The 19,006-nt window shown below is 38.5% G+C and overlaps 2 protein-coding genes across 10 annotated transcripts in view; one reads left to right on the top strand and one right to left on the bottom strand.

Moving 5' to 3' along the window:
- The window catches only part of LOC132906914 (nuclear factor of activated T-cells 5-like), a 57,435-nt gene extending 40,862 nt beyond the window's left edge, over window positions 1-16,573 (top strand). For 3 of the 9 annotated variants that reach the window (XM_060959537.1, XM_060959535.1, XM_060959539.1), the window contains exons 2-6: window positions 6,789-7,075; window positions 9,637-9,928; window positions 11,414-11,932; window positions 12,155-12,619; window positions 12,789-16,573. In XM_060959537.1, coding sequence (XP_060815520.1) covers window positions 6,789-7,075; window positions 9,637-9,928; window positions 11,414-11,932; window positions 12,155-12,619; window positions 12,789-15,073 — 3,848 coding nt within the window. In that variant the 3' untranslated portion in view covers window positions 15,074-16,573. Of the gene's footprint in view, window positions 1-2,189; window positions 2,571-6,788; window positions 7,076-9,636; window positions 9,929-11,413; window positions 11,933-12,154; window positions 12,620-12,788 lie in introns of those variants that run through there. The other 6 variants (XM_060959545.1, XM_060959538.1, XM_060959544.1 and 3 more) reach the window with 6 other exon arrangements.
- A 57-nt stretch (window positions 16,574-16,630) lies between these two features.
- Window positions 16,631-18,018, bottom strand: LOC132906959 (endoribonuclease LACTB2). The gene is made up of 3 exons (XM_060959650.1): window positions 17,667-18,018; window positions 16,948-17,587; window positions 16,631-16,871 (listed from the first exon to the last, which is right to left on the bottom strand). The coding sequence occupies exons 1-3, from the start codon at window positions 17,792-17,794 to the stop codon at window positions 16,758-16,760; spliced, it is 882 nt and encodes a 293-aa protein (XP_060815633.1). The 5' UTR covers window positions 17,795-18,018; the 3' UTR covers window positions 16,631-16,757.
- Between the last annotated feature and the right edge of the window lie 988 nt (window positions 18,019-19,006).

Here is a 19,006-nt window from a genome sequence, read left to right as displayed (position 1 = left end):
CGAGGTTACAGGGATCAAGTGTTTTTTTCTTTTTCAGTGTCAATGAAACAGAACGACGATTAAAGGAATCGCGACGATGAAGAACGACGACGAGGACGATGAAGAGTTTGGTTTTCAATATATGTATGTTGCTCGAACTGTACAAAAGTCAGAGGTTATTATTTTCGAAAACTCTCGTCGTCCCTCGTTATCGTCTGTGCGCCGTCAATTTCTTACGGACGTCGCGTAATCGACGCCAGATATAATAAAATTGAAAATAGAATAGAATTCATTCGCGTCTAAAATTATCCCATGGTAATTGTACAAATGAATTACACAGCCTGAGGTTTAAATAATGAATTTATCAAAGCAAGTTTCCTCGAATTGTAAAACTCCAATGAGAAACTTTGCTTCTCTCTTCGCGATCCTCGTAGCTATTTTTTTATTGACACAGGTGCATCCGTCGATGACGTTTTCCGATCTGTCGAATTTCAGCAGTTTTCGATACTGATCGTTCTCAGGGACAAGAGAAACCACGATATTACAAACTCATTGGTTCGATGCGAATACGAGAATTCGTTATCGATCTTGAAGCGGCGTCCGTCCACAGCCTTATCTCTTCTCCCTTTCTACTCTTTTCCTTCTTTCCTCTTCAGCTATATCCGTGCGATGTGGCGTTTATTTAGCACGCTGTGTCGTGACCTCGCGGATTTTACGGAGCTTATCGCCGCTTCTTAAGTAGGCTATCGGTATCGTCGTTAACCGTGTAGTGGATTGTCAACGTGTCACGCGAGTTCTGTCGCAAGAATCCATGGAACTCGGTTCCCCTGGACGGTACAGGAAAACTTTGGAAAGTTTCCCGTCAGTTCCCTAACTGTACATTCGATTTTCGGACGGATAATAAAACGTTCGAGGCATTTGGTTAATCGTTTACACGCAGGTTTCTGAAATTCCAGCGAAAGTGCTGGAATTTATGAGATAAAATATAGAAATCGTGGAAACCGTTAAGGTATTATCGAGTGTCGTCATCTAGAAAAGGAAATAACACGATCGAAATTATACAGTGACGAACTGTATAACATAGAGATAGGCAAAGGCCTTATTAAATAAAAATTATAAAATAAAAGCTTGAGGCATGGATGTTTATATTTTTTTTATAAATACGATTTTGGAACTTCTATAAAATGAAATCGAGAGTACGCGACAGATTGAATGGAGAAATATTTTTCTAAAATGGAGATAAGAGGGAGAATATGCACAGAAGCAAATATACAAAATTAAGAGGGATGTTTTTTGTGATGCAATTTAATTTACGAATAAACACTTCCTTAGTTTTGGTACGTATCATTGGTGTGTTAGTGTCATCGGAATGTTAGTCGATATACTAGCAACGAAGAATATGCTTTATCTAGTGAATGTTTGAGAAAAATCGACGGATAGTACACCACCTTATCTCTCTATCTTCACTTACACCTAGAGCAATGATCTAGCAGTAACTTTGTTTAAGTTGCGATTAAACTAGCAAAGTGTAATTAAACTAACAGTACTACGAACTTGTACGATTCGTATGATTTTACTAGTTGCCGCATGAATCTTCAATTCTTACAACGTTCTTACTAATCTTAGCTGTTCTTTATGCGGTTTCCTTAGGTAAAAATATTTCTCGAATTTGAGGAAAAAATGAAGGAACAATGCTGTTGACGCGAATAAAATATTTCATTCTAATTCCATATTGAAGTTTTCCTTAAGATATCGAATGACATTTTGCATGACGAATCAGCCAACTTATCGACAGATATCAACATTTTCTAAACTAAATTTCTTAAAAGCATGACCGTACAAAACTTGGTTATAATATTATCATCAAAGATAAAGCACAGCCTAATCTGACCTCAAAACCGCTGATTATCAAAACCACTAATTATTTCTTTGACATATAGCGATTATAATTTTATATTGTTCTTGATGATATCCACTTAGAATACAATTAGTATAGTCTTGCTACAGAGGTGTTGGTAGAGAACGATCGAAGAAATAGAGAAAAGTAAGGGAAACCGGTAGAAGAAGAACGGTATTTCTGCGTCAACTATGTTACAACAGTTTCACATCTATTTAGAATTATCATAGTCTGCCTATAGAAATTTTAACAAATACATATATCAATTAAAAAAGAGAAGGAAAAGAGAAAAAGAAGGAAACCGGTAGATTTTGCCGCCAATTATTTGATATCGACTATTTGATATTCGCTTTAAATTATCGTAGTCTTGCTATAGAAACTTTGACAAACAGTGGTCGAAAGAAAAAAAAGGGAAACCAGTAGAAGAAGGCGGTGCTTTTGCATACGAGTTACTTCCGCGCGCACGATGGTGAACGCCACGGATCGTACACGATAAGGATCGCGAGAGTGAGAAAGAGAGAGAATCGATCGGCGCAGGTAACAATATCCTTGAGACTCGAGAGGCGTCATAGTTAGCGCGCGGTCCGACGCGCTGTTTGCCGTGTAATAGTAACGATGTTTATCGATCCTGTTATCGGGAGTACACTCGCAAATGCACGGATGTTCCACGAGTTCGAGGACAATCGGCGGAGACGTAAGTACACGGCGTAAGAGAGACAGAGGGAGGCCTAATAAGGAAAAGAAACAGTCGAAAGGCGGTAGGAAAGCGAGACAGAAGAGAAAGAAGAAAAAATATCGTAAGAACAGGAAAAATTGGTAGTCTACTTTAGAGAATAGTCCGAACACTAGGATAACGATGGTCGTTCGGTAGCTAAACGAGTTTGCGCATCTTCTACTACGAATTCTACGAAATTTATTTGACATAGGTTGTATAATTGCTGTTCGTCGTCGTTTCTTTTTCCTTTCTTCTTCTTCCAACGCGATCCTTATTTTCTTCGTTAGCTTCGTAATTAGTAATGGTCATTGGATTATTGGATTTTCTTTCGTGGTTTTGGTATGTCACCCATGTTCATCTCTTCGGGGTTGTTTTTTACAACCGTAACAAGCCCCTATCGTGAGCAAAAAGAAAACGATCAACAACTTTGCTGATATCAGCCTCTGGTATCGTTGAAGGGTTGCGATAAGATATTTCGCGATCGTTAAGCGGTTTTAAGCTTCCTCTTGAGATCTAAAGTCCTTGTTTGTTGACTCGAATTACGTAGGATTTTCAAGCAGGGTTAGAGTTCGTGTTTTTCGGCGCACAGGAACGCGTTGCGCGGTAAACGGGAAATATATCCACCTGTATGTATGATTTACGCAACTCTGGCAAGCTTTTAATGTATTGCAAGGCCGGCGGAATGGCTGCTCTTTCAATTATCCTAAGTGGCACGTTCAGTTTTCGAAACGGAAGCGAGGAACGTAACAAACGAAGTGGAGTCACCGCGTCAACCTTATGCAGAATTCGACAAATTTAGAACCACGTTTGTAGTACCTCGTTACCGGATGATACATATCTGATAGCTTTAATTCTTTGATTGCATCACTCTTAAGTAACCATTAAATATAACCAGACTACGTGTAAACAAATCTACGTGTTTCGTATATCAGCTAATCGAATTTCACTCGAAATAAGTAGAAAATTGGTTGAAAAATAAACGTCGCCGATAGGAACAAACGCGTACCCTTATCCCGTCAGACGTTCGCGTCTACGTCGCGGGCGTAATTACTCGCAGCCGTAATTAAATTCCGCGTACAGGTCGCGATTTACCCGGCGAGGTAAAAGCGAAATAACGAGGTGTGTAGCGAGTGTCGCCACGAAACGACGACGCACGACGCCGAGCATCGAGGTTGAAAACGACGAAGATCGTCGCGAACGTAGGTCGTTGACATCGTCCCGTGATTTTCCTCGACGATCACATAGATGCACCTTACACGTGTGTGCACGTGCCCATTACGTCGGCCTGTCTACCCCCTGTTGGCGGCAAGGCAGAGAGGGGTGATCCCCTCACCACCAGTTGCATGTGCGATTGCAACTTCACCCCCACGCAATTATCCCATCCAGTAGTCGAGCTTCTATAGATAGACCGATATTACTCTCTCTCTCTCCCCATTTCTCCTTTTCTCTCTCTCTCTCTCTCTTTTCACATCATGTTTTTCGTTCTCTTTCTGCCAGTTTCTTGATATTCCTCGTTTCTTTTCTCATTTCTTCGCTCAACGCTTCTCTCTTCAATCCGTTCGGACGCATTTTTCCCTGTTTATCTGCGAGCTCGAGGTTGACTCTTTTGCACACGTATCGCGGCTGTACTTACGTTTTATTTGCGAGGATAATTGTTGCGCTCGCGCGTTTACTTGGAATTGCTCCTTGGAATTTGCTTATCGTGAAGGTTCTGTGTTATTGTATTTGTTAATACGTGCCAAAATGTTACATTTCTGTGGTTCGTAGATTGCATTTGTTGGAAACTTAAAGGGTGCAAAGATGCGCAGGATGAACATAATACGGAAAAATATTCCAGACATGGTACTAAGCTTTAGCGGTTGAAAGAAATCTCCGAGCACCCCTCGTCCTGTAGTTCTCTTCGTAAAAGTATCAATTGGTATGAACATTCGCAGTTTGATGATGTGTCAGTCAGGTCGTGATGAATTATATTCCACAATGATCAAAAAATTACAAAAATTGTTATTGCAAAGGGAAGGATCGAATATGCGAAGCATCGCGCAATGCACATCTAATTCAAAGTTTCGCAGCAATGACGAGGTCCAATATTTAAGGTACAATTGAGAATGGGTGGAAGGAATTTCGAGATGGCGGTTTACAAGGGCGAAAACGTCGAATGGCGGATTTATAGTCGAATTATTGCGAGATCTGAAACTCGCGAAGACCAGAGAAACGCGCAGAATTTTATCGTGGGACGTTATCAGCGAAAATAGATTCAGTGGGGCCTGTGACGAAATACAGAATATGTAGTTATATTATGATAAGTTAACTACGCCACATTATTGTATGTAGAGCAGTTTTATCATTCTCTAATAATAGTAAAAGTAGAATCTTTAATAAGAATTACAGTTTAAGCAATCTGTTCTAAAATAATTTTTAAGTCTGCAACTTCATCTCTAAATATAACCAATTTACCGTAAATTCCTAGCAAATCTTCCTATATTTCCTCCTATAAATTTTTAAATAAAATTCTAAAATAACATAATCTTCGATTCTTAATTCCTTAACTTCTGTTTAAAACCTGCCAACTCTACTCTTTATCTTTTATATAAAAACTATTGCATTTCTTCTTCTATGATTCCAAATAAATCGTTGGATAGTTCCAACAAGTGGCTACCTACAACATATTCACGTCGTTCAGAATCTCTATGAATACAGAGAAATTAAAAGAAGAAATTAAAGAAGGATAAGAGAAAAAAGGAAATATAAAAGCAGCAGAGAAATAAATAAAAAAGTCAAGGAAGAGAGAGACGTACAAAAAATATCAAAATCAATCCGTGATACGCGGAGTATTGTTCGTTCCATTTGTCGATCGCCGGCTGGTTAATCGTCGTGAGATAAACCCGTCTTTTTACTCTGACTACGAAGAGACGAGTGCGCCAACACACAATCATCGATCTCCGTCGGACTTTGTACGGCTCGATGTCTGTACCGCTTGTATCGGCCATAGTGGAAAAATGAAAATCACGACCGGCCGCGGCTGCATCGAGGCTAAAAGCTGCTCGTCGAACCGTCGCTTCTCGCCTGTTCGTCAGACAGAACGCGGTTATTTAAATATAACCACGGATTTTCTTTTCCCGCCGTCGAACGGAGTCGCGTTCGCGTTAAAAATCGCGCGATAACGCCTCTCAGAGGAACGACGCGACTTCGTTGCGATTTTTCAGTGATGACTAATAGAAGCGTCAGGAGCCTCCGTATCGTCAGAAATTCAAATCTCATAAGCGCGAATCTCATAAATATAAATCTTATCTCTCGATAAAAGTCAAATCGTACAGTGTCTCCACTGCAACGATTGCGACACTACGTTGCTCGTCTTCGACGAAAACTAATACTCGACTCGAGAATCTTTCTATGCTCTAGACACAGCTCATTGTCGATTCTCATAGTTACTCGCTCGTCTTTTTTCAAAAATATACTTCGGATCAAAAATTACGTAACACTCTTCGTCGCCGACAAGGAAGATCGACATGGTCGAAGAATCGTAATGTCGTGCCTGGTCGGTGACGCATGTATCGTTGCACTCCTGTCTGACAGTCTTGAACTCCGACTTGGAACGTGTCATTGTCCGAATTGAATTATTTGCTTCCCTCCGATTCGCTGTCGCGCGGCGAGGTGTCGGTTTATTGTTGAACGACTCGATTTCATTTCTGTCGCGGACGAGTTCGTCGAGTTTAACTGATGGGAAGGCGAGTTTTTGATCGTCGATTGACCCGAGCTGTTTTATTAAGCTCCTTCTCGTCATTTGTACGTTACGTAGGGTGAGGTAACGGGAAATTACTCGATGTTCCAAGGTTTCGGCTTGTTAAAAATTGTTGAGTCACGATCGTTTTATAGTGAAGTTCTTTAGAGGTAGGTACCTGTGTTTCGTTGATTTAATTCTCATACAATTATAATTGAAACGTTTCGAAGAACAAAGTCAAACTTTCCTATGTGCTTTATGCTTCTATCGCGAACTTTCGTTTCGAACTTTCACACGTACTGTCGTACTTCACGTACTTCACTACTGTCGGTATTTTTCTCGATGATATCTATAATGCAAGAAACCTTGAAAAATATTCATCCTGAATTCTTCTTAGAGGATTAAATTATGAGCTATTCAATTATGAGATCGCTGTATCCAAATTTTGACTATTTATTAACTAAATTCTGTGATTTCAGGTAACAATGCAGCTGGTCGATCATCAGCGGTGACAGGATCGGTTCATAGAAGCACCGTCACGTCGAGTAGCCGCGCGCATTCTGCTTCAAGAAGGATCAGCCACCAGCAACGTCAACAGCAGCAATCACAATCGCAGCAACAGCAACAACCTAAGATATCCTTAGGATCTTTACGAAATTCGGATGAGCACGGATCGAGAGCCGGCTCGGCACAGGACAGTTGCGATAGCTCCAACGATTCTGGCCTCGGCTTCGAGGACCGTCAACAACACCTTACGAACGCAAACGTTAGTCAACTGCACGTGTACACTATCGTTCGATTAATTTGAGGCCAACCATTTCGCTATACAGTAAACTCTCGTTTATACGAAAATCATTGTTAAAGTAATTCGGATAGTTTGAATACTTTTCGATGATAGAAGTTCACTGGCTATCCCCTTCAGCTCTTCTTAACTCGTAAATAGACTCATAGGAATTGTGTAATGAATATCTGGCTTATAAAATTTGAAATATATCGAACAGATATTAAAGATGCTTTTTGTTATGAATTCCTCGAACGATTGCATTCTGTTCACTATAAGAGTACATGTTCGTATAATTAAAATTACTTTCGATATTTTGAAAAGTAGAGGCTTAATTATAAATTCACATGTCTGAAACTGAGTATTAATATTCGCTTGTTCGTATAAACGAAGTTCTATTGCGTTATGTAATTTATTAAAAAGTATTCATCATCGATATTGTAAGAAGATACTCTGATAAACGTTTAATGCCGATATCGAACTCTGATCTTATAAATTAGTGAAATTTTTATCGATGAAAGAACAGAAATAAGATCGATAGTATTGTCGATTCGAATAAGATTTAATCATTGATTGATACGGGAGGGGATTTAAGACGAATTAACATCCTTTCACTTGTCATTTTGTATATAAGATTTCTCATATGTTGTTGAGCTTCGAAGTGCGAAACGAGAGTGGAATTATCGTAAATAGCGTAGCGATTGTATCATTCACGGTTTTCTGTTAAATTGATCTCGAAATCAATATTGTAAACGTGTATTTTCAAAATCAAAGAATACGTGGACAATATCGAAAAATGGAAGATTCGTGTTACGATTATTTCTTTGATTTTCAATCTGGTTAAAAATCGTAACAAAATTTTACAAAGGGATGGTCTCGAGCTTACGATCGATAACACAGAGTTTATATAATAGTTACTTAATATTAAAAAGTTGTTCAATCGAAATAATTCGGAACCATCGATAGAGGATCATCGTTCGAGTGCTGGGAATTATTTTAAATTGTTCAAACTCATCGATACTGTACGAATCGGATAATTACGTATATATCTACGTCAAAGTGGATCTTATTAGTCATTTAAAACAGTTCAAACGTTAGAAACATGTTCACTTATCGCATGTTAACTTCGATGTTACTAGCATTTTGTTTATACGTATATCGCGGCGGGTTATCGTGAACGTGACAAAAGCGACTGGCAGAAGCAACAAGCACGGAATTATCGACTATTATCGTCATGAAAATAGCGTTACATTTGCACTGTTATCGAATAATATATTGTTGCATTATCCGATGAATTTTTCTAACTGTTACTGGCTTCGTAAGAAAATTGAGAGAAGAAGAAAGAAATATATCTTCGTGTTTCATCCGGTGTCGTAACACGCAAAGGAAGTGGCGGAAGTGAAAGATCTCGAACCGGCGAGTCTGTTGTCTCGAAATTATTTTTATCCCGTACGTATGCAACACACAGCGAACCAGTCAACGTCCTGTTAAAAGAAATATTGTGAAACTATCAGAAACGTGCAGCGGTATCTGCGAAGATACTCGAAAGAAATCGCGAGTTTCTTTTTTTTCTTTCTTTGTTCTTCGCTTTTTCTTTTCACTCCTCCTGACTTTTATCGTGTTGCACAAACATGCGTATCCCGTGGCCAGTACCGAGCTTTGATTGATATCGATACATGCAGTGATAAACTTATTCTCGGTCTGCGTGTTGCGTAACTACGCGATATATGGATAATGCCGCGAAGCTCGGCCACGTTCGTGTACATACGTATGTACGTTATACGCGGACGAGGCTTACGCAGATCATACGTTCTAATAATGCGTTGCTTACAACGCGACCGCGATACAGTCCGTGATAATTGAGTAAATATTACAGGCTGGTTAAGCGCTTGATATTGCCCAAAGTATCGCGGTTGATTTCAGATACCATAGTGAAACGCTTACGGTAGCCACTTTCGATCGTTAAAGACTTGCGAAGCAAAATCTCATCAGATAAAAGAAGCAGAGTAAGAAAGATACTTTCACCATTAACACGTCGTTCTATAACAAAAGGCCTTTTATTATTTTCTTATCTATTATTTCATTATCTGTCATCTAGGCGTTATCTACTATAGCGTACATTCTCACATAGTCCCAAAATCATACTTTCCAAATCAACGAGATATCTTTCTCGTTCCAAAGCTAACAATAGAAAATTTGAATTTGAACAGAAGATTTGACCCTCGTTCTTTGTAACATCCTATTCCTACCAACTCCGAGAACATTTCCCAAGAGAGCATGAATGCTTGATATGTTTAGTCAAAGCCCGCGAAGCTTCTCCTTCGAAAGTTACGCCACTCTCTATCGTGTACGTAAGCGAAATCTAATGCGATCACTCGTAGCCGCCATGGGATCCTCGTTGATTCGACGGCGACACTGACCGGTCTCTAACGGTAGTTGAACCCGGTCGATCAGCGGTTTGATTCGTTAAATTGACCAAGGCAGCCACATTGCACGCACGCATACTCACGCCTCTCTATATCAATCCATTCTGTTGGTCTTAACAGGCTTGGAACGGCGCCGGCGAGGAGGATTCAAAGAGGAGAAAGATGGACATTAAGCTGGAGTCCGAGGACGCGAACTTCTCCTTCCCGGAGGTTACACACACGACCAATCCTGACAGCAAGACGGCCAATAGAGGCTCGTCCAATGGAATAGGTGGATTAGCTACGATCTCAGGAAATAGGACAGGAAACGGAGCCACAGGGAGAGTGGTCGAAGTCTCGAGATCTCGTCCAGGCTTGGGTGTCCTTGCTAAGAGGACTCAGCAGGGCCCTGTCACCCTTACCTCTCAACTGTGTACGTGCAGGACACACGTTTGTTCTCATTTATCTTCTTTCTTTCCTTTTCTTTTTTTTTTTTTTTTTTTTTAATACGGGATGACCATAAGAAAAGAACATGATAAGGAATCTAAAAATCCAATGATCGATATTATATCAAATTATGAAAATTGTCCTTTCACAATTAGTTTGCGAACGTTTACGCAAATATATGGAAAATGAAAAAAATCGATACAGTTGGGCTTGTCATGTTTTTCTCGCATGTTCTTCGCATATTTCAGCATCGACTACAGTGGTTTCTCGCGCTCATTCTTTTTCTTTTTCATCTTTATCCTTTCTCTTCTGTCATTGGAGGTTCGACGAGTGTCGTGTTCGGATCTGTCGCTAACCCTTTTCATTTTATCGAACATGCGAAACGATGCCGTTGAGTTTATCGATCTTGTTAAGAGAGCAAACTGCTCTCTCGACAGACGGCTTTGAAAATTTATTGCCGTTGATATTGCGGTTTTTTGGTGGAGATACCAGTCGCGAGGTCTGCGCGAGGTCACGAGGCAGAGATAACGATGTTACTCCTGTCGCCGCGTCGTCTTATAGAGATGTTCTTGAATTTCTCGAGAGGATAATTTACAATGGGAATTTTGAGAGGACAGCGCCGTTGTCAAAGCGATCAGTACGCGCCGCGTACTGTTTATATTGTCGGGCGCGTGTTAATTGTTCATTTTTAGTAGAGGCACGAGTTCGTTAGATAAATATGTTAAATAAACTTTACGCGTGGAGACTCTTGTTTGTATCTGGATGATGGTGAACAGAAAGGAGGACGAAAGAAAGAAGGGAAAGGAGAGCGAAAAAGATCACAGACGACAAACTTTTGTGACTTGTCTTAGAGAATAATACAAACCGATAACCTTCGGCTACCATGATTTTTTTTTTTTTTCGATCATATTGTCGCTGGTTTTCGGCCAGTCATTAGTTCAATACGTCCACATCTGGCGAAATATTTTACCTCCCGTCAGACTTTTTACCGTAACGATAAGTTATCTTCGTTGTTTAGGAACCGTTCAATATCCAGTTAAAATAAATCGTCGATATTGTTTCACCGATATCAAAACGCATTATCAAATATAGGTCAAACAAAATTATGTAACTTTCACACGTTGTTTCCTCTCCTCGTATTAAAATGAGAACTTAAAACTCTTTTCCCTCGTCGACTCCTCGTCTCTTCGTTCGGAAAGGATAGAATTATAAGAACGATATCTGCGAATGAAGCCTGTTACACAATTTTATTTCTCAAGTTAGAACCAGAAAAATCAGCATATTTTTACGACTAGCGATTCTATTTATCGATACATATTTTTCTCGGTATCATTTCTATATCCTGATAATTAAATCAGAGGAGGATAACGAAGTTTTTTAACGTACGAAGCTTAAGCTTCGAAGACAACAATTTTCGAATCTTCGGTCCGACTGAACATATTTTAATATGGTATTTTTGTACAACTTACAGGTACTGCTTCTACAGATGGAAAGGTGCAATTGCAAATTATCTGTCAACCCGAACAGCAACACAGAGCTCGTTATCAGACGGAAGGTTCGAGAGGAGCAGTGAAGGATCGAACCGGAAATGGATTCCCAATTGTTCGTCTCGTTGGTTACGATAAACCAACTACCCTTCAAGTTTTTATCGGCACGGATCTTGGTCGTGTCGCTCCCCATATGTTTTACCAAGCTTGTCGTGTAAGCGGTAAAAATTCAACGCCGTGCATCGAACGGAAAATCGACGGTACCATCGTGATCGAAGTGGACATGGATCCAGCAAAAGACATGATGGTCACGTGCGACTGCGTCGGTATTTTGAAAGAACGGAACGTCGACGTGGAGCACAGATTCCCTCAGGAAGCCGGAGTGCTTCAAGGACGTAGCAAGAAGAAATCAACTCGTTGTCGCATGGTTTTTCGTACTAGAATCACTCATCCCGATGGTAGTTCGGAAACTTTGCAAGTTTGTTCTCAACCTATAGTCTGCAGTACGTATCGCAATAAGAATTTTCAAATTATATTTAAATTTAACTTGGCCGCGGTTCTTTTAATTCGATCGATTTCTTTATCCTTAGCAAATGTTTTAAAATTGAAAAAGGTGGGAAAAGTCATTTTTGATAAATATAAAGTGTTCCTTAAAACATAAGAAATCATTTTGCTAAAAGAAAAGCGTGATAATTATATTCCATTGATATAATTGATCGTTTTAGCTCAACCACCGGGAATACCGGAGATCTGTAAGAAATCACTCACATCGTGTCCATGTACCGGAGGATTAGAATTATTTATACTTGGAAAGAATTTTCTGAAAGATACTCGCGTAGTATTTCAACTAGACAACGATGATCTATCGAGTAGTTTGGAACCGCATTGGGAGTGCGCGGTTCTACCTGACAAGGAGTTTTTGCAACAAACGCACCTGGTTTGTGTGGTACCTGCATACAGGCGGCAAGATCTGGCACCCTCGGAAACGGTTAGCGTAAAATTGTATGCGGTATCGTCTGGAAAGACGAGCGAGCCTCATACTTTCCTTTATACCGCTGCATCTACACCACCCGAACCATCTGTGGGCAAAGTGGAGTCTATAACTTCGCCTCTATCCACTACTAACGGTGATACTGCTCTAGCAACATCTCCTGCAGCAGTGTCTCTAACTACAGGTGTAACATCGAACAGTAAGTGAATCTTTCATCTTTGTATGTAATAAAACTCTCTTGTCGTCTCTTAAAAGAATTATATGATTATGACAATTAAACAAACAAAAAAGGGAAGTAATCAAATGAAGTATCGTTATAAATGATTTGTAGATGTTAGACGTATATATACAAAGTGATGATGTTTCAGCTCTGATTACACAAGCAGCCGCAGGAACAGCGAATTTCTTAACGACTATACAGCCACAACAGCCAACATCTCAAACACCGGAAGCTCTTAAGAGCGATCCGAGTCCACCACCGGTGACGGCATCCTCTCAGGTAACACCCGTTATGATGTGGGCTGCACAAAGTTCAAATTGTCAAAATTCACCGCCTGACGTGATGATGCCGCCACCAGCTTTGGTAGCGAATCCGCTTTTAAATCGCAGATCATCTTCGAATCTTCAATTAATTCTGCCAGATAATTTGAAGACCGAGGTACTAGACGAGAATAGCGAAAACAGTATGATTAGCGAAAACAGTATGCAGAGCATACCGACGCCGACTGCGAACAGTTCGAATGGTACCAGCCCGTTGCAACAGCTCGTCAGCGAGAACTCGAGGGAAGCACCTCAGGCTAATATGATTAGGTCGGTTCCTGTGGCGGCGAACGGTTCACCTGTGCAAGAGGCGGTCAATCTCCTCGGCGTGGTAGATCTAATGCGAAATCCACATCCATTGTCGTTGGTGTCGACACACCAGAACACCTTCGGAGGTATGCACGAAACGTCTCAAGTCAAAGTTCTAAGTCCTCATCATATCAACAAAGAAACTAATCCGATGTTGCCGGCAGAAGGCAGTCCTAATGGAAGTCTTCAGGGCGGCGGTGTTGTTGATCTTCGCATGAAGCATCATCAGTCGGAGTTCGGTACACTACCAAATTTTACTGCTACATCAAACGGACAGCTACCTGCACAGAGTGCCCATAGCGTAGAAAAATATCTCAACCATATCGAATCGAACGTCAAAGAGGCTGAGGGTCAAGAGAATGGATTCGTAGGTACCATACAACAACGAGCTTCCATTATTACTACAGGACGCCAGCCTCAGCAAGGACAAGCTTCCAATATTTTAGCTTCTTCCCCTCAAGGCGTCAAGTTAGATACTCTCGTTAACTCTGGCGCTGAATCTCATCAATTGGTGTCCCCTCTGCGTACCGTGAATCCCAATAGTAATACCATAATGAGTCATGTTTCCGCAGTTACTGATCACGAAACGATCTCGAGCCCCCAACAAAATAGAAGTAGTCCACCAAATAACGTCAAGACGATTCTCGAAGCTTTTCTGCCGGGTCAAACCGTGACACCTTTGCCAGGGAATGCTGCAACGTCCGTTCCATCGCCCGCATCAGTGGTCTCGGAGCAGACTAATAGCGATAGTTTGCTCACTACTATCAACGCTGCTCTGTTACCGTCGATGCAGGAGCCGTCTGTGGCTGCGACCGGTACGTCGAATTCTAACGTTAGTGTACCATCTCATAATCCGTTACAAGTTACGAACGAGAGTATGTCGACAGCGGCGGAGCACATTCCGCAGATTCCGGGTCTTATACAACAAGATGTTGTAGCGATTCAACAAGCGCATCAAGTGGAACAGGTTGTCGCACAAGCGCAACAACAAGTCGAACAGGTTGTCGCCCAGGCACAGCAGCAAGCGGTCCAAGCTGTGCAACAGGCGCAGCAGCAAGTTGTTCAACATGTGGTGCAGCATGCGCAAGTTGTCCAGCAAGCTGTACAACAGGTGCAAGCGGTACAACAAGTTCAGGTACCGGCTGTTCAGCAAGCTGTCCAGCAAGCAACACAGGAAGTAGTTCAACAAGCGGTGCAGCAAGCTACGCAGGAAGTTGTACAACAAGTTCAAGCTGTTCAGCAAGCGGTTCAGCAAGCGCAAGCGGCTCAAGCGATGCAACAGGCGGTGCAACAAGATATCGGTTCCATGTTGAACCAGCCGGCAGGTTTCGTTGCTGAAGCTAGTTCTGCTCTAGCGAGTGGAGCGGCCCAGGAACCATCTCAACAAAGGCTAACTAATTATGCCGAGCAAGCGATTAATAATGTAATTACTAACGCTACTCAAGATATTATTAACAATCGACCCATTACTACAACAACCGCGCACGCCATTATCGCAACGAAAAACATATTAAACAGTGTGGCCACTCAAAGTGCGCAATTAATGAACAGTGCTATGGAGGGTATTTTGCCTAAATCACCTTCCGGCCAGAATAATATCGTTGAACAAGTGGCGAATAAAACACCCAATAGTCAAAACGTAAACCCACCTATAGCAAATGCGGCCAATAGTGCAAACAGTACAACTGTTAGAAAGCAGGAAGATGGTATGTTGCCTCAAGAGCTTACCTCGATGTCAGAGCATGATCTGTTAAGCTACATAAATCCGAGCTGCTTCGATCCTCAAAACGGTTTTCTTATGTAGTACTGCCGTATTCTTGTCATTAAAATATAATTGTGTATTCGATGTATCTTAGGATACAGAGAGAAGGCGTGAGGGAAAGGAAGTGTGTGAGCGAGCGAGCGAGCGAGAGAGAGAGAGAGAGAGAGAACGAATGAACGAATGAGAGTAATTAATTCCAATCAGTTGAGTATGAGAGATATAGTCTTGGCTCGGTACGAGTTATATATTTGTGCCACATTGTCGTTTCAGACTTTGTATGTGATAGATATGAAATCCGTTTTTATACGATGAAAATGGACGAAGTTAGCACCACCTTTGTAACAATTGAAAACTTTTAATGTTTTAAGTAAGACGGGCGCACAAGAGCGCGACAATTAGAGTTTTCTTTATCTTCCTTTTTCTACGAGTTGTCGAATGTGATAATTCATTTTATTTATCTCCATCAAATATCTCTTGCGCATCCAGGTGCCTTTTCTCTATTGTAAAGTATCTGCGATTGGTCTTTCTCATTGCGGAAAAGGAACATTGTAAGTACGATACGTGTGTATATGTGTTGTAATAATCAACAATGTACTGACCCCACTCAACTTTAAGTGGAGCCATCGGAATTGAATGTAGCAAAAGTTATGTTTTTTCACAGTACCTTGAATTAGAATCCTACAAGAGTTCATTAATACATTAAAGCATCTTTTCTTCTTTGACTTGATTTCATTCTAACAAATGAATCATCTTGTTGTTTGATGTCATTTCTATTATATTATATGTTTTTAAGTATAATATATTTCGTATGTTGTTTAATAAATACAATTTTTTGTTAACGATTAATATCAATTAATAGAATATTATGTGATTGCGTTGATGATGTTATCGATAATTACTAGACAAATACAAAACAACAGAGAGATTATATTATATGTCCATATAAAGAATAATTAATACCATAGAAATATATATCATTGAGATTTATATATATATATAGAGTGCATATAAACATATATATATATATATATATATATTTTTTACGTTTACCCAAAGAGAGAAACAGATGATCAGATGAAGTGAGCTTATTAAATATATAAACGAAATCTATATATATATGTATATTGTAACATCATGTTACGTCGGGGTTTTCCCCTTTGTTCAAAATAAGGGGTGCTATATACCGCGTGTATGAATACTCGCCAATATTATCTAATAGAAAACAGATTTTATAATGAAGATATTGAAACGTTTATTGTCGTGATATGTCTTTGTAGCAAAGTATATATTTTATATCGAGCATCTATTCACGTGTCACGTGTTTTAATGAGCCCGTAAAATAAATAAGAAGACTATGAATGCATTAATCAACTAAGCAGATTATTATACTATGTGGCATATACTTCGTGAAAATCTTTGTAACAATTATTGTACACTGTACGCACATTTTTAGCATTGTCAGCCTAAATATTGAAAAACAAAATTCGTAAATAATGTATTATCGTTTTGTTCCTGTAAGTCGAATAAATGTTTCACAGCATCGCCTTCTCGATGATTTTCTCAACTGACATGGGTATAGACATAGTATTAGATTATAAATAAATCATGAAATAATAGAACATTGTATTTTTTCCTTTTGTATAATATTTACAAACATTTTATAAACACTATAAATAATTTAACAATTTACAATTTTAAATTAAATAATTTGCTAAAATCATTTTAGTTACGTACTTTGCCACTTTCCTTTCTCGCCTTTCACTTTACCTTCTTTTACTAATTTATTAAGATGACGCTCTATGCTGTAGATTACTACTTCCAAGAAATGTTTTGAAACATTCTAGAAATATTAACTTTTATATTATGTATTACATGTTTAGATATATATATATATAAAATCAAATAATGATTATTACCATCTTTAAAAGTTTTGCAATATCTACTTCAGATAATGCATTATCTTTTGCATTTTGCTCCAGGATACTTAAAATGTCATTCTCTCGTTTTAACCTATGCTTAATATAATAATTAATTACAGTTTCTGGATCTTCTATTACAGGTCCATGACCTGGATACATCACTTTTGCCTGCATTCCCAACATTTTTCTCAGAGAAGCCAAGTAGGTTTCTAAATCTTCAAAAATGGCAGTACCTTCACCAAGAACACAATCTCCACAAAACAGTATTTTTTCGTCTTCGAACATAAAGCAAGCATGATCGGATGTATGTCCTGGAGTATACTCAACACGAAGTTTAGCTCCTTCTACTTCCACTACCTGCTTATCTTTTAACTTTTCCCATTGAACTTGCATTTCAAGTTCAGTGGATTTTTTGTCATTAGAAGCTCTTGGTAATTTCCATACTGTACTGGTACATCCTGTGGTATCAATTGCTTTTAATGTATCTAAAACATAATTTACTCCCCCTAAATGGTCAGCGTGATAATGTGTAATTAATAAATGTTGAATAGTTGCTTTCTCTTTTTCTAAGACTTCACGCAATATTTTTGTATACTCATTGGAAGATTTTTCATCACTTGTATCTATTAATATGCGTCTGTAAAAGATAAATATTAATTTGTATTAGATATCATATACCACCAACCTCTTTAACCAATAAATTTGACATTTATTACCTAGTACCTGTACCAACAAGATATGTGTTTGTACCTTGTAATGTCATAATTCCTTTGTTACATCCCAAAATTCGTATGACTCTCGAAGATAATCTTGATACTAACGGTAAATCAGTTAAAACTTTCATATTTTGTCAGTAAAACCGGAGAGGAAATGAAATTAACTCGAATATTGTCAAAAATAAATTAAACCGTGTTTAAGCTTTACGTACATTGGTTCGTTTTCTGTACTTTTTAAACGATGACTGTTGCCAGATAGAGATGAATTTATATATTATTATCACCTATGTCATGACTTGCTAAAGTACTTACATGTTTACTTTGAAAATATATTGTCACGTCATTTTCATACGACTTCATTTTATACAACTAGAAGGGAAAAATTTTTTCTTTAGTGCAGTAGATAGCGCAAAGTATGTACAATTATTAGTCATGAACTTATCGCTTATTTTATTGCTTTATAAGTGTCATAGATTCTGTAGTACTTAGAGTACACAGTTACATACAACATTTTGCAAAAATATTAGATGAAGAGCATTGATTAAAACGCAGTGTAAATTTTAATTTCACTCGGAAAACATAACTTTTAATTAATTTACCACAATGCTCAGTATATTATCTTTTTTTTCATTACATCATATAAAAAGTAGAGGAAAATATTTTATTTTAAATCAATATAAGTATGTTCAATTGAAAATTTAGTTAAAAGATAAAATAATAAAAATTAAGATATTTACATTGAATTATATATATACTTCATATCTACTTTTTAGAAATATTTCAATACCTTTACCTTGGAATAAATTCTATATCCAATCAAATATTTATATATTCATATTGCAGTTTAACTATTTTCTGATAACTGTTACCTTCAGAAATATTGCGACAGAATAAGAATTGGGTTCATTAGCATTTGACGATTATCTGTAATGTGCTAGAAATTTCTGTGAAATATATATATTTCTATATGTATATATATTATTCTGTGATATATATATTTAATAGGAGTCGAAATATATAAGCTGTTACTCATTGTTCCTATGGAATTTTCATGGAAAGAAATGTTATTCTTAGGAACTTCTCTAAAAGGTGTTCTCATGGAGCGGATATTTTAAAACGTGTATTAAAAGAGAATCCGTAAGATAAATAATTGTACCAGACCATTAGATACTAGCTTTATTTAAAAATATAATATCATATTATTCATATATTTATTGAATAAAAGGTATGAAAATCATAACATAAGTGATTAATAGTTTCATAACATATATTGAGCAGAATAGAAAACTTGTCTAGGATAATACCTAAATAACATTTTTCTATAATTTTAATAAATTGAA

The sequence above is a fragment of the Bombus pascuorum genome, chromosome 5 (assembly GCF_905332965.1).
Source record: "Bombus pascuorum chromosome 5, iyBomPasc1.1, whole genome shotgun sequence".
NCBI classification, from domain to species: Eukaryota; Metazoa; Arthropoda; class Insecta; order Hymenoptera; family Apidae; genus Bombus; species Bombus pascuorum.
This window is presented reverse-complemented; position numbering and strand designations above follow the sequence as displayed.